General features: G+C 39.8%; 1 protein-coding gene across 1 annotated transcript; it reads right to left on the minus strand.

The window, feature by feature from the left end:
- Positions 1–3,855: 3,855 nt before the first annotated feature.
- On the minus strand, positions 3,856–12,872 carry LOC137271680 (probable glutamate receptor). The gene is made up of 10 exons (XM_067804105.1): positions 12,806–12,872; positions 11,828–12,009; positions 10,943–11,093; positions 10,413–10,582; positions 9,263–9,363; positions 8,068–8,155; positions 7,504–7,834; positions 6,815–7,032; positions 5,321–5,583; positions 3,856–4,078 (listed from the first exon to the last, which is right to left on the minus strand). Exons 1-10 carry the CDS (start codon positions 12,870–12,872, stop codon positions 3,856–3,858), a joined length of 1,794 nt encoding a protein of 597 aa, XP_067660206.1.
- Positions 12,873–14,994: the final 2,122 nt, after the last annotated feature.

Below are 14,994 nucleotides of genomic sequence, written 5' to 3' on the forward strand. Positions count from 1 at the left end.
CTTTATTGGTTCTTTCAAATTTATGAAAATTAGACAAATGACCAGAATTTGCATATTTGGGAACGCCCCACAGGACGATCCACTTGAAACAAGAGGGAGACAGGTTGTCTGATAAATATCGAGAAGTTCATTTTCCCGTGCGTTTCACGCACGAATTGTTATAGCACACTCGATTTGGGAACAGGTACAATCCCAACGAATTGAATCAACACAATATACTGAGCAAATATGTTTAGGACCACCGATCCTTTTCACGAAGCAAATGACATTTTCCTGGGTTTTTGTAAACAAAATTGTTGAATATCTAAAATGCTTGTCAATGCCCCAATCATCTTTGCCTTCGTCTTAACTAAAGGTTAGAGTGGAATATCAGTATCTTACACCTGAAATTGCAGTCTTATCATTCGAAGGAATATGCGGTGTTGATTTCATATCACGGTTAGCATGTATTGCACGTGCATAATCGTCAAACTACCTGTAGCAGCCAAGTGTACTCGCCCAATTCGTTGTACCGCCTCTCTTGTCAAAAATGCGTTTAGTGCGCAGGGTTATCTAATATGTGTCTAGCAGTAACTGTTGAATAGTGCGACACCATTAAAAGTATTCTGATTACGTGAGTAAAGCGATGGAGATTCTCTGAACACCAGTGATTTAAGCCTAATTTCGATTTAAACCTTTAATAGCATTCCAGTAAAGCTTTCATAGAAGCTTTTAGTGGCCTTGAATGTTGTGACCGTGATCGAACAACCACTGTAGAGAATTGCATGACACTCAAGACATTCGACTGATCGAGTTTGATTTAACGCCGCACTCAGCAATATTACAGCTATATGGCGACAGTCTGTATATTATCGTGTCTGGATCAGGTAATCCAGTGATCGACAGCATGAACATCCATCTTCGTAATGTGGGTACGAAGACGTGTCAACCAAGTCAGCGAGCCTGACCACCCGACCCCTTTAGTCACATCTTACGACAAGCATGGGTTTCTGAATACCATTTCTAACCCGGATCCTACCAGGTCTAAAATATTCAATGGCTTCATCAATATCGTTACATTTGTCTAACAGGACGGTTTAATCAGTTTACAGAATGTTTAGTTTATGTTTAATAATGCTGAATTTGTTAAATCCACCTCATCTGAGCGTACATATCTCTAGAAAATTATAATATCTCTTATAAATGTCAGTTCATGTATTCATACGCGCCCATGTGTTCACGAATCTAATTTTTAGCAACCAAATAGCCCCTAACGCCACAGTTATTAGAATTAGGAGCCATTGCTTTAGATATCCATGTAGGTTATTTACAGAATTTTGTAGAAAAAAATTCTTAACGCATTATGAACATCTCTGACAGTCACTTAATTAGAGTTCCGGGGCGGCGGTGTGGCCTAGTGGCCAGTGCGTTCTCACGTTACACCAGTCACCCGTATTTTATTCCCCACATGGGTACAATGAGGGCACCCCATTCCCGGTTTGCCCCACAGTGATATTGCTGGAATATTGCTGAAAGTTGTGTTAAACCATATTCACTCACTTATTGCTGGGTCTGTTGAGACATAGCCTCTACTTCTCTCCGTTATATGCATGCATTTACCATGACAAAATATATCCCCAAGAAATAGTTAACCATCAAATGACTCATTTAAAACCTTTTAAAATATCATACATTATAAGGTCAACTGTATAATGCAACAAAGTACTCAGTCAATCAATCAACCAATCAACGAGTCAATTTTATATCGCTTAGATTAGCGTTGACACAAAGTTTTCAGTTGTATGACATTTCGAAGAAGTGAGTTTTCAAAAAGTCGTTCAGTGTTTGAATATTCCCGAGTTTGTACTTGTTGAGAAATTGTCTGTCCATTAAAAGTGGGCTGTAAAGGGGGCTCTTGACCTCTAAGTCCTCTAGACCACCATACAGTATCGCTATATTTTATCACAAATAAAACAAATATATTAATGTAGCATATTGTCTAATTGCCGAAATTCGAAGTACTATCAGCCATCCATTTAGAGTCTACCTGCACTGTATATTGGTAATCTGATATTAGTTCCCCAAAACCAAACTAATCGCTGTTTGAGCGTTCGTTCCATGAGTTGCAAACTCAGCTATTTAATGACTGTGATCGATAATAAGATGGGTTCGTATGATCCAGGTTTAGTTACATGTACATGTAGATCCTTCCGCACTGCTGCAAACACACAAGTTAATGAGATTGGTCGATAACCAAATGTCTGAAAGGTATAAAATGTTCTTATTTCGTCAGATATTTCTGTTGTTTAACACCGCACTCAACAATATCCCATTTGTATGACAGCGGTTTCATCGATTAACCAAGTCTGAAACTTAAACATTGAGCAAAGCCAATCGAGCGAATATTATCCAAAAATACTGCAACAGAAAATACTTCAGATTAATAACTTCTATCCTTTGTGACTGAGTCCAGTTCAGTTTTGTATCATTCACCTTTGTGTAGGACAGCGGCAACACACAGGGTTGGATTCAGATTCTCATAGAGGTCAGTTAGGTACTGTTGTACTGACTACTCAGAGAATCTCTCATATCAATATTTGATTCTGTTGTTGCTCTATCCAGCCCATGAAGATACTGGTCCTGGTCTTCAATTAGTCTTCAGCAACCCATATGTATTAAAAGCTCGTATTTAAAGAGGCCAGGATGAGGAAGAGGATAGGATGGTCAAGCTCATGGACTTGGTTGAAACGTGACATCGTATCCCACTTGCGTAGATCGATGTTTATGTTGTTGATCAATGGACTGTCTGTTCCACACTAGATTACCTAAAGACCACCGCCTTATAGCTGGAATATTGTCAAATCACATACAAACAAACAAACATATTATTATATCCACATTCTGACCACCAAATGTAATGATCAACACAAGGACGCGTATTCTGGATGTAAATCTGGATCCTTCAGGTTTGTCCCGATCGATAGCATAAAATACGTTTTCAATGTAATTTATGAACAATGAAAAAAAAGTGACTGGGTTTTACACCGCTTTTAACAATATTCCAGCAATATCACGGCGGCTGGCACCAGGCATGAGCTTTACGCAATGTATCCATGTGGGGAATCGAACCCGGGTCTTCGGTGTGATGAGCGAACGCTTTAACCACTAGTCTGCCATACCTCCCAACCAATGCAAATAATATCACAGTACATGCTCATAAATCGTTCTAATCTAGACCTTGCTAAATCGCAGTAATTTTACAACGGCTATAAAGAACTGATGCATTGGTCTTCATTTAGTAAACAAAAACGACATCGTTCAGTTCATTAAATGTTTCACGTCTTTTATTCACACTGGACGGCTTATAAAATACATGTAGTTTAGTAAATAGAATGTGAACAGATCACACGTTGACAAACACTGATGGTGTGTTTCTGGTTAAAGTATTGACACAAGCGATTCGATATCACTTATTGATGATACGAGTGTGAAATGTCGAATGTAGATATTGATGAGCGCTGACAACCATTAACACTGACATCTGTGGGATACACATGGTGACATGAGCCACATGTGTAACTAATTTATAATTCGTCTTTCCCGTCAATTACTTTGAATAGGAACCTTTGAATAAACGGGTCAGAATTGGTCTTCAAGAACCCATGCTTGTCCTTAGAGGCGACTAACGATCGAGTGGTCATTTGACACATATCATTATAACCCAACCGCGTAGATCGACGCTCATGATGTTGAATATTGGAATGTCTGATGATTCGATTATTTACAGACTGATATCATATGGCTAGAATATTGCTGAGTCAGCGTTAAACAACACCAAACAGACTTTACAGAGGAGACCTCTGCAGGCGAACTCAGTTATTTTTCAGGCAGTTTCTGGTGTGTCTTGTACCAAACAACCTCTACCGCCAGGATCATGAAGCCGGAGGCCACTCCGCCTCCAACGGCCAAGAAAATACTCTGGATCTTGGCTAGAGACACAGCTTTGGGGAAGTCGTCTTTAGAACATCCGTCTGAAGTGGGTGGGAACCATTCTTGAAAGGCTTTATGCAGCAAACCACTATCGCTGATATAGGACATGCTGTGGAGTACAAGATTAAGCAAATTAAAGATGAGGATATATATTATACTGACACATGTAACTGTGATTCACATAAAGTCGCGCAAATGATATTTGAAATAACATTATAATGGTCATTCGCCTGATCAATGTGTTACGGTTTACTGAAATGACTACGATAACAGGCTTGTGAGTCCACTTTAACCTAGCAAAATTATAACACAAACGAATGTATTATATTCAGTTACATACTGAATAAAAGATAAACAAGGTAACAATGAAAGGCATTACAGATTTCTAAAGCAATACGATTCGATCACAAATCTACAATATTAACTAAATGTCTATAGTCTTGATTCGTGCAGATGTACTGACTGAACTTTGTGTGAAGTTTGTTGACAGCAACTGAAAGTTCAATGTAGATGAGGCCTCTTGAGTGGCCGGTTTTGAGCGTAAATTCAGAGTCACCCCGTCATATATTTTAGCAAGCATTTCTTATATACCTATTCCAGTTTCAGCGAATGCCGTGCTTACCACCACCACTATAAAATTATTGGAAACCCGACGTCTTCCACCGATGACCGGAAGCAAAACCAACAAAGGGAGGCAAATCCTAAACTTACTCTTAACAGGTGAAATCAAATAACCTGCTTTGCGAGTTTACACATTTGTGACCCATGACAACTAAAGGTTCAATAATGTGACATTATTATTAACAAAAAGCACATCTTCATAACAAATGTCTTCTCATAACACTCATTGACACAACCCTTAGACAATAACATGAATGACGTGCTCTAAAGTGAAACAACTTAGTTAACAAGTTACTATCGGACATGACCACCCTATCCGATATTTGAAACGGATGTTAAAGATTGGCACAAACCAGTCGTTTGCACCATTCATCTCAACCTAGCCATGTTCTGTATTGGAGATCTGGAGAAAAGAGGCCTTCAATGGAGTAACCGTCAAAGGTTACATCTCAACCTCGCCATGTTCTCGATTGGAGGTCTGTGGAAGCAGCCAACAATAGCAACAGCACCAATATGACAGGATAGTACAGGTGCAAATTATGAATTACGGTAACAAGATCAAGAAGATGTACCATTTTAAAAAGTTTTTAGTAATTACTTGTCTGCTGAAAATAGCAATTCACCCAATACGCGCAGTGGCTCCGAAAAGAATATTGATATTAGCAGTGCGATATCTCCAGTATCACGTCCCTATTGCACTATTTCCAGATAAATACATAAAAACGCGTACCTGTTTCGGAAATCATGTTTAAAAGGTGACCACTTCGGAACATGAAAAGCGATCAAAGCCCTTCCACTTTTGGTGTTAATGACTTTAAGTTTGCAGCTTGCATTATTTAAGCCTGTAAGTAACAAATCTGTCATATAAGCATAGTGTCCGTCCCAGACTCTCTGCAGGTGCTTGGTGCCGTTGCTGCTATACACATCCGGATCTCTTGTAGACAAGTCTTGAACCCTTCTTTTGATTGTCCTGACATCTGATTTCTTTGAATTCTGAAATTCATGATAAAGAAGATACGCTTAGATCACATGCTTTACTATGCGTCAGCAAGAATACACTTCAGTCGTTGACCGTATTTTTATTGTAGTTCGGCGGTTGGGTAGCCTAGTAGTTAAAGCGCTGGCTTGTAACGTCGAACACCCAGTTTCGATTCCCTACATGGGTACAATGTGTGAAGCCCTTTCCTGGTTTTCTCCTGCCGTGATAGAGTATTGCTGGAATATTGCTAAAGGGAGCGTAAAGCAATACTTACTCGCCCATTCACTATGGATGACACCTTCCTCATTCTGGCAATGATTAAAGGCAAGAAGCCATAATATAAAGTATTTGTCCAATATTTTGTCTGAATCAGTATCCAGAAACCACGTCGATTCCTCACACGGGTACAGTGTGTTTCACACCGGGGTACAAACCTAGAAAATCCATGGGTTTCCAGTTAGCCTCTCCCACTGGTTACTCCAACGACCCTTTCACTACATATTTTGAAGACTAAAGAGATTAATTTGATTAGCATAGATGAAATTTCAAATTTTACTTAATTTCTGAGAACAAAATCTCCAGCATGGTGATGTCAGCGTCAAATAAGTGTACAAGCCTATCCCTACACGGCATGGGGTCAGGTGAGTGGGGAGGGGGTCATTTTCAGAGTCTCCCTGAAATACAGTGGAAGCTGTCAAAACCAGCACCTGTCCGATCCGGGCAGTTGTTAACACTGGCATAAAATCTCAGTCCCATCCGTGGCTTGCACATTTATCATGAGCTCTGCAATCCGGCACATTGTCTAAACCAGAATATTTCTCCTGTCCCAGTGAGTGCCGGTTGAGACAGCTTCCACTGTATAAAATTAAACCCTGAATGAAACGCACCTGCCATGCTCAGCTCACAAATACAGTGGGAAATTCAAATCTGGATTTGAAAAAGAGAAATATATTTTCAAAATGTATGTTTTTGTTGTCTGTCTGCATATTCTTTTTACAGTTAGTCTTCATCGCATACTTCTTTACACAACTGGTAAGTCATTCTTTTTGTATTTCATGGAACGAATTTAAATACTGCATTCCTTTGCATAGAAACACAAGGCAAGGAGGCCACACCCCTATCTATGTATAGGTTTGAAGTCCGGCATTTAACCTTATTTCTAATGTCCCCGACCGTGATATTTCAGGAATATTGCTGCACCATAAAACAGAATTCACACATTCATTTCATTGTAATAAGACTTACCTGAAGAATGTTTTCAGTGATGCTTGATGAATCATAGCCGATCTTGTAGTCGTCTTTGGCTGCCAACTCAGCAACGTTAGAAAACGGCGGAGTTTCTAGTTTTATAGCAAATACAGTCATGATGGCCCCACAGTAGACAGCAGAGGTAACTGTTGTGAATAGCCACCATCCCGCGACCAGGATCCGGTCTGAGTTATATGAAGACTTGCCTCTTGACCCTGTAAGACAAACACTGTGCCACAGTGTGTCTTATCATATCTTACTACCCAGAAGACTACTGTTGGTGATATTTATTACAAATGTACTATATTTTTCACTCTTCAGGACCCGAGAAGGTTTCCGTGGTAGAACTAGTCTTGAGCACCCCATCGTTCTCGATTATTTACAGATCGCCGCATTTAGCTGGAATACCGCACTAAACAACAAACAAACCAAACAGCTTTACTCATCATCTTTCAGTTTTGCATACATGTGTTTTTTCATAATATTTTAGCCTTTCATGGGGACGACCTTTAGCCAGGTAAAAAAAAGCATAAACACAAGCTGATCACAATTTAGTGAAAAAGGTCATTAAAATTCTCACGAATTAGGCACACAGCGCGTCATAGAAAAAACCCAACCCACCCAACTCAAAACAATATGGTTATTTGCAACCAAAGTTTTGTTTGTCAATTTCGAATTTTACTCACCTTGCTTCAAAGTTGCCCCAAGAATTTCAAACGTTGCTTGTGTAATTGTCTGTACTTTCGAGGCGCCTGGTTGACATTTTCTGGATTCGAACTCGTTGTTTTGGATTAAAATACAAGAGGACAAGAATATGATGCATGCCATGAGACACGCACCAAACACAATGTAGACATAAAGACTGAAAGGTCGGAGTAGAATGATGTCCTGGTCATCCTCATCCTCTTGCTTGTACATGATCACTTGTCTGGTTTCACAGATCGGAGGCAGGATGTAATCTGTTACTGATGTACGGTCACTGTGGATAGTTAGGATGTCCGCCGCCAGGTCAGCCTCCTAAAACAATCAAATATAAATCGTCAGGCAGGTTAAATCTATACGTTAGTTATATTACAGTTATATCGTTAGTTATATCGCCTGCAATTACTGTCTGTACTTACAGCTTCCCAGGTCATCGTAGTAAATTGACACAAAATCGACACATTGACGTTGATATCAAGTCATCCTCCTTTGTCTGAAAAGAAGACCTGGTCCATATCTGAAGTCAGACAGTCGGTGTCATGCCTTACCCTCCTCTGCAGCATTCCTATCAGTCCCGTCCACGAACCATTAACGTTCTTGCCCCATTCATCTTCTCTCGGTGGTATAATTCTGAAACTTTGAAACAGACGCATTGTGTGCTTTGTGATAATGTGTCCCTGTCATCCTATTTAACAATACCTTTATCGAGTTATCTAAAGGTGCTGTCAAAATTACCTGAAGTAACAGTCAAGACTTACCGAAGGAACAGACACGATTCACAAAAAAATACACCAAAGGAATAGTCAAGATTAACCAAAGGGCGAATCAACAGACACCAAAGGTACAGTCAAGATTAACCGAAGAGGCAGTCAAAATTAACCGGAGAAACAGTCAAGATTCACCAAAGGAACAGTCGAGAACCACCTAAGGAACAGTCAAGACTAACTGAAGGAACAGTAAAGATTAACCGAAGGAGCAGTCAAGATTAACTGAAGGAGCAGTCAAGATTAACTGAAGGAGCAGTCACGATTAACCGAAGGAGCAGTCAAGACTAACTGAAGGAGCAGTCAAGATTCATTGAAATAACTGTCCAGATACGATGACCGAGCATGTATTTAGGAATCACTATGCAAATGTGATGATGATTGGTGTTTACGAAGAGATGAGCGTATCCTGCCCCACCGGTGGCACCCGCCTTGAACACGCAAAGTCCGATAATATCTAGTCAATCTTACGATAAGATGATAGAGCATGTGTTGGTGGATGACGAATGAAATAGGGGTGATACCAAGTGTTCGAAAAGGCCTTGCATTAGTTTGGTCTACTTTTCTCAGAACAACTCAATGATACGTTGTTGTAAAACTGAAATTCAAACAAGTGTTTAAAGTAGGAAAACGTCAGATTAATAAATTGAACAGACAAGGGGTTACCGTTCATCTTTGAAGATTCTATTTCCAGGTCACCGAGTTCATCTTCTGAAACTATCTACACTATCACGTATGCTGAAAATAGTGATTCATTTCAGTGCTAGTCGCCTTTCAAACAGTTTCATGGACAGAGATTCATTGCATTGAATGGATCACTACGGCAAATACAATCAAGCTCAAAATATCTTAGACTTTTTCGCTGGGCACATATGATGAACACTGATTTTCCTCTATAAAAGAAGGATTACACAACCAGAAAGGAAAACTCAGATGTACTTTGAACGTTATTTGATAAGTAAATCAATCGTCAACTCACCTGACGTTCATGGCGTCTGCCAGCAGGTTCAGTACCTTATATGGAAATCCAAATAACTTTCGCATATTCACCTCTATGTCGCCATAGCCAAAACTGTTGTCCTGCAGTTACAAAACAGCTATATTAATCATAATAAATACATTAGTCCATTTATATTGCGCATTTGTCCATGCCTCATTGCATGTGCAAAGCGCTGACATATTCTTGTCATGAATGAAATCTAAATTGTAAACTGAAAGGTGCAGACAATGCACCGGTGCTTTTAGTTTGAGTCTTGTTTGCCACCTCAGTGTTCAAGTTGTATAATGGTGGCCTATGAATAATGGAGTCTGGACTAGACAATCCAGTGATCAACAGCATGAGCATCGATCTATGTAGTCTATTAAGTCAGCGAGTCTGACCACCCGATCCTGTAACTCGCCTCTTAAGACAGGCATAGGTCGCACAAGACAAATTCTAATCCAGATCTTCACGTGTGCCGAGTGATCAAGAGTGGTTGTTGGAGTGGGGAGATTGTTGAGTGTTTCAGCACTGCTTTTCCCACCCCATGAAGGAATGTCCATCTTTGATTGATCCACGTGACCTTGTACAAATTACCCAGTGTGCCCTGTGCACGGTCGTACACCGCTCACATGGGGTTTAAATCTTTGCAATGGAGAAAAAAGTATTTATACCCTGTCCAATGGGAAAAAGCATGCATCCACGACAGTCAGTGAACCGTGAATATTAGCCAGTACCACGTTTGTAGAATACATGATGTGATTTCAGTTTGTTTGAATGTTATATTTACATAATAACGTAAACATGTAGCCCAAACATTGTCATGAAGAGTACACAAGGAGTTATGCGTACTCCGAACTTGGTGGATAAAGCCTAATATGGGACGCTGTAAAATAAAACCCCATAAAACCCTGTACATCCCTCATCACAAAGCTACAACATATATTGCATAAGGAGGCCAAGGGTTTATGCATTATAAGTGTTATTTGTGAGGGAATGTTTTACTGCTTTGAGAATTACTTCCTGTATTTAGCAAATAACGGACAGGACTGGAACCAAACAGGAAACATTGTTCTATAACAGCTAGTAAATACTACTGAAACTATATTTAGAACCATTTACTTATAAAATAATATTTGTAACTAGCTACCTTCATGACGGCAGTAAGTTGGCGTCCATTGTAACCATATTTCAAGTTGGGGAACACATCTGTAGGATCTCTTACTGCCCCATTAAAGAGAGCCACATCCGTGAAAGCGCGTCCATCAGGGTGGAAGATCAGTGTCCACATCCTTGATTTTGTAGAATTTCCCTGGTATCAAAAATATATGCATAAGTTTAAATATTGACTAAATCAAAATATTTGAGATTCCAAAACATGTCCCTTTAAAGGTAACATAAGTTAACAAAAGTAACGTGAGTTTAACACTGACTAAAGATGAGAAATGTTTGAGATTTTGAAATAACCACAATTAAAAGTAACTGATGGGAATGTAGAGTGGATGAAGGTCGGAGAGATTATTAGTGGTTTTGTGTCTAGGTCTAACTTTGTTAAATAATCAGAGGGCGTTGGGGTAGCCTTGTAGTTAAAGCGTTTCCTCGTACCAAACACCAGTGTCATAATTCCACATCTTGAGGTTCAACCAATGAAACTATAGCTCACCCAACTTGAGGATACTGTACTGCCATATTCTCCATATACTGCCATATTCTCCACCTGGAGGTTGCTGTCCAGAAGTACAGGTAAGTCATCCGATGTCCCGACAACCAGCACCTGGGACACGTGACACAAGTCGACCGAGGAGTTGGATCTTGTTCCACAGACTCTGGACTGGTGAAGAAAATAGTTTATGACGTGCATTTGGAATGGTTAAAAGCTTTTATTAGAGGTGTCTGCAAATTAAAACATTTGACAAACTGTAATACTTCTTTCATAACGTTTGAGAGGTTCATAATATAACGTTAGAATAGTAACGAATATTCCATATTTAATTTCTTGACAGGTTACAGTGATTCATAAGTGAGAATTTGATCTACTTGGAGAAGGCCATTGTGGTGGAATCCACACCTGTCAGTTCTTCCCGTGGTCTGATCGATCCGAGCCTGGGGTCAGCTATTTGTCTATTTGCCTTTTAAACAATAGCGTATGCGATCACTATTGTAAACGCTAATGGTGACATGCATGGTGTGCTGACAATGTGTTTTAAATCTTGCATATAAACGCCAATGTGGCTCATATTAAAAGCATATACCGTATACAAGGTCAAAAAGTAAAACAACAAGTGCAAAATCTGGTGTTAGTAAACAAAACTAAACTGTTATACTATTACTCTACAGCAGGTCAGTTTCGTTTGGGAAGAACGCTAAAACGGATACTTCTCAAAATGTTTGGACCTGAAAAATGACAGATGCACACTAAAACAGAAGCAACGGATTTTTGGGACATTCTGAACTCCACATACCTGTGTTGTCAAACACCAGTCTCCGACCTATTCATTTTTTTGCATATCTTGATGGAAATTTATTTTCTTAGCAAATAGTATCCATGTATATCTCTTGACTTACCAACTGATGTAAAACTGAAACAGCGGAAGTGACGTCACAGACGATAAGCACATTGAGACGAGGATCCAGCATCGTCTCCACATCTAGCAGGATTGTCCGCAGGTTCTCTTCCGTAAAGGAGTCGATGTTGTAGTCCACGATTAAAATACCTGATGCTTCCAACGAGCGGCCGAAGTGGACATCTGAAATGTGTTACACAGGCTAAGTGTGTAGTGTAAGCACGATGTTACAATCAATCCACACATGGACTGGAGAGGGGATCTAGAGAGGGGGCTAGAGAGAACACCAGGGCTTAGATTTGTGAAGCACTGTTACTCTTAGAAAGTCGTAAGTTAATGTTTACCTGTGGCACTTACGACTGTCTTAAAACTAAGGGAGCTTCGAAATTCTAAGCCCTGGAATTCTCTCTAGAGACAGAAATCCCAGAAATCCAGAGAGAGAAAGAGAATTCCAAGGCTTAGATTTGTGATGTCCTCTTAGCGCTCAGATAGTCGCAAGTTAATGTTTACCTGTGGCGCTCACGACTGTCTTAAAGCTAAGGGAGCTTCGAAATCCTAAGCCCTGGAATTCTCTCTAGAGACAGAAATCCCAGAAATCCACAGGAAGAGAGAATTCCAAGGCTTAGATTTGTGATGTTCTCTTAGCGCTCAGATAGTCGCAAGTTAATGTTTACCCGTGGCACTTACGACTATCGTAACGCTAAGGGAGCTTCGGCAATCTAGGCCCAGAGAGAATAATCATACAAACTGACACAACGTATGGGGTCATTGTTGTGTGGATTCTATGCATTAGTAATACAGTACACTGCTGAATCTCACATGGTTATACATGTAAAACTATCGTGATCACGGTGGTGACGTTGCATGTATGACACATCAGATATAACTTGACATCAGGTTCAACTCAAAATGTACAGTAACTCTTTATATGCATTAACATTTGTTGAACTGTATATGAAATGACGTATTTTACACTCACCCAGCTCCTGGTGATGCAAGACAAGCACTGACTGCCAGTTCAGGGACATCAGAAGCTGCACCAGCATAGCGGTGTGCTGTTACTGTCTCCGGCGATGGTCAGCTTCTGGGTAGATTTATCATCGAGTAAAGATGGCCACTACGACAAACACCACACATACGAATAATCGATTTGATCGCTCAACAGAGAATGTGCAAGGCAATGCAAAACAATCAAGATTAAATTATTGACAAAGAACTATGACCATATTGATTTGAAAAACACGGCCAATGATTATGTTGTACAAGAAATTACAAGAAAACGGCAATAACAAAAAACGTGTAATGATTCTTAGATGAAACAAATTGCCTCGCTTCCAAGATCTCTATGTAAATACTACGGTTTGGGCAGATCGATAATGATTGTGCCAGTAAAGTCTATATAATGTGGTTTAAAGATATTATCATTATCTGTGTATGAAAACTGTTTTAGCGAACGTTAACTGGTTGATCCACCGATTATGCGCTTTGGGTAGGAGTGAGTGGACCTAAAAATTTTACAACATTATTTATGCCATGTACAAATTTGGCGCAGTGGTATGTTTCATAACATTAAAAGGATATTATCAATTCATGTCCAATACACAGCACTATTACGAAATCGCTTATAACGAACTGACGGATTTGAAGGACTGTTTGCTTGTCCCCGACTTCTTGCGTGTATTTAGTCGAAATGCTTAAAAAGAGCTAAGGTTACTTTGAGTTCGCTATAACCGTGTTTTAATGCTAAGGTTAAAGTGTTACGACATTCAAAGTGTATGTAAATGGTAGACGTGTGAGTGAAAATGTCCAAAGTTGATGCATCAGTGACAACAATATACGATGTCAGACAGACAGACAGACAGACACGTACGTTCAGTAATAGGCCACAGACCCATCATGCAGTCATTTGCATATAGTATTCATATCTTAGTGCACATGTTGTTTAATGCCCTGAAGTAAACAATAACAAGCATACTAACATCTTTTATGATACAGTCATCACTTGTTTTCATAATGTTAGTAACATTGGCATTTGGCTCAAAATCAGTCAAATTATGCGTAAATTGATTGTGTTTTATTCTAACAATAGCCTTGGATGCCAACGCAACAATATTTTCAGGCGAGATGGTACCATATGTATTTTAAAAACGTATAAGAATCTCAGGCAAAGCGTTCAAGTAGTGTCGATGACCGGGACGTCATGATGTCACACGGCAACGACTCCGCCTACAGTTATGTTGTTTGCTTTACTGTCACTATATACCGCATTCATCGGCGTTTCTTCCTGAGATAAGGAGCAGCAACCTTAATTGGGGTTTCGGCGATATTTAGACTCTATCCTTTTGTAATTCGACCCAGACAATCATTCATGACAACGTCTGATTGCATGATAAGACACGTTATACAGATATGCGTCAGTCTCCATTGTTTCTTAATTTCCAACTCGTCTTATACCTCGAAATATTAAGTACATTCTGGGTGTACATGCATATACACGCGAAGTTTGACGTTGGAACAGTACCGAATCTGGGTAATGCGAAGCCTAGTTTGGGCGTGACGGAGCCCAGTCGGATTCATGGTCGGCGAGTTATATTCATGAATACCACACTTAGTTTATTTGTTTTTAAACTCTGTTCTCGGCAATATTCCAACTAAACTAGTGCACAAAAGAAACTATACATTTCAAAACATTACACAAAAATTCACAAAATAGAAATCAAGTGATAAAACCATACTGAGCCATGTCACACGCGTACAGACCCACCCCTTCTTGGAACAACCGTTGGAACACAAGTTAACGAATCGCAAAAAGTCCAAAACGACAAGGTGACACGTGAGCAACGCAGCACTAAAAACATCGCAAATCGAAAGAGAGCGAGAGGCTGTCAGAATGACGTAACAAGGAGCTAACCATATCGTCATTACCAGAATCTTCGGAAAGGCAATGCATCAGAAAGGCGTGTTTGAGCGTCTGTTGAAGCCAGTGGTGGCCGCACTGTCTACTGACTCAGCATTTGATGAACTTTTGTGGAAAAAACGCCTTGTTGATTTATGTAAAAGTTCAGACTATAATACCAATGTCTTTCAGTGTCAGCCAAACGGTGCTTTCGACTTCGTATGAAATGGAATTGAAAACATTGTTGTAGAATTCAATACTCCATTCAAATT

The sequence above is a fragment of the Haliotis asinina genome, chromosome 2, assembly GCF_037392515.1.
Source record: "Haliotis asinina isolate JCU_RB_2024 chromosome 2, JCU_Hal_asi_v2, whole genome shotgun sequence".
Taxonomy (NCBI): domain Eukaryota; kingdom Metazoa; phylum Mollusca; class Gastropoda; order Lepetellida; family Haliotidae; genus Haliotis; species Haliotis asinina.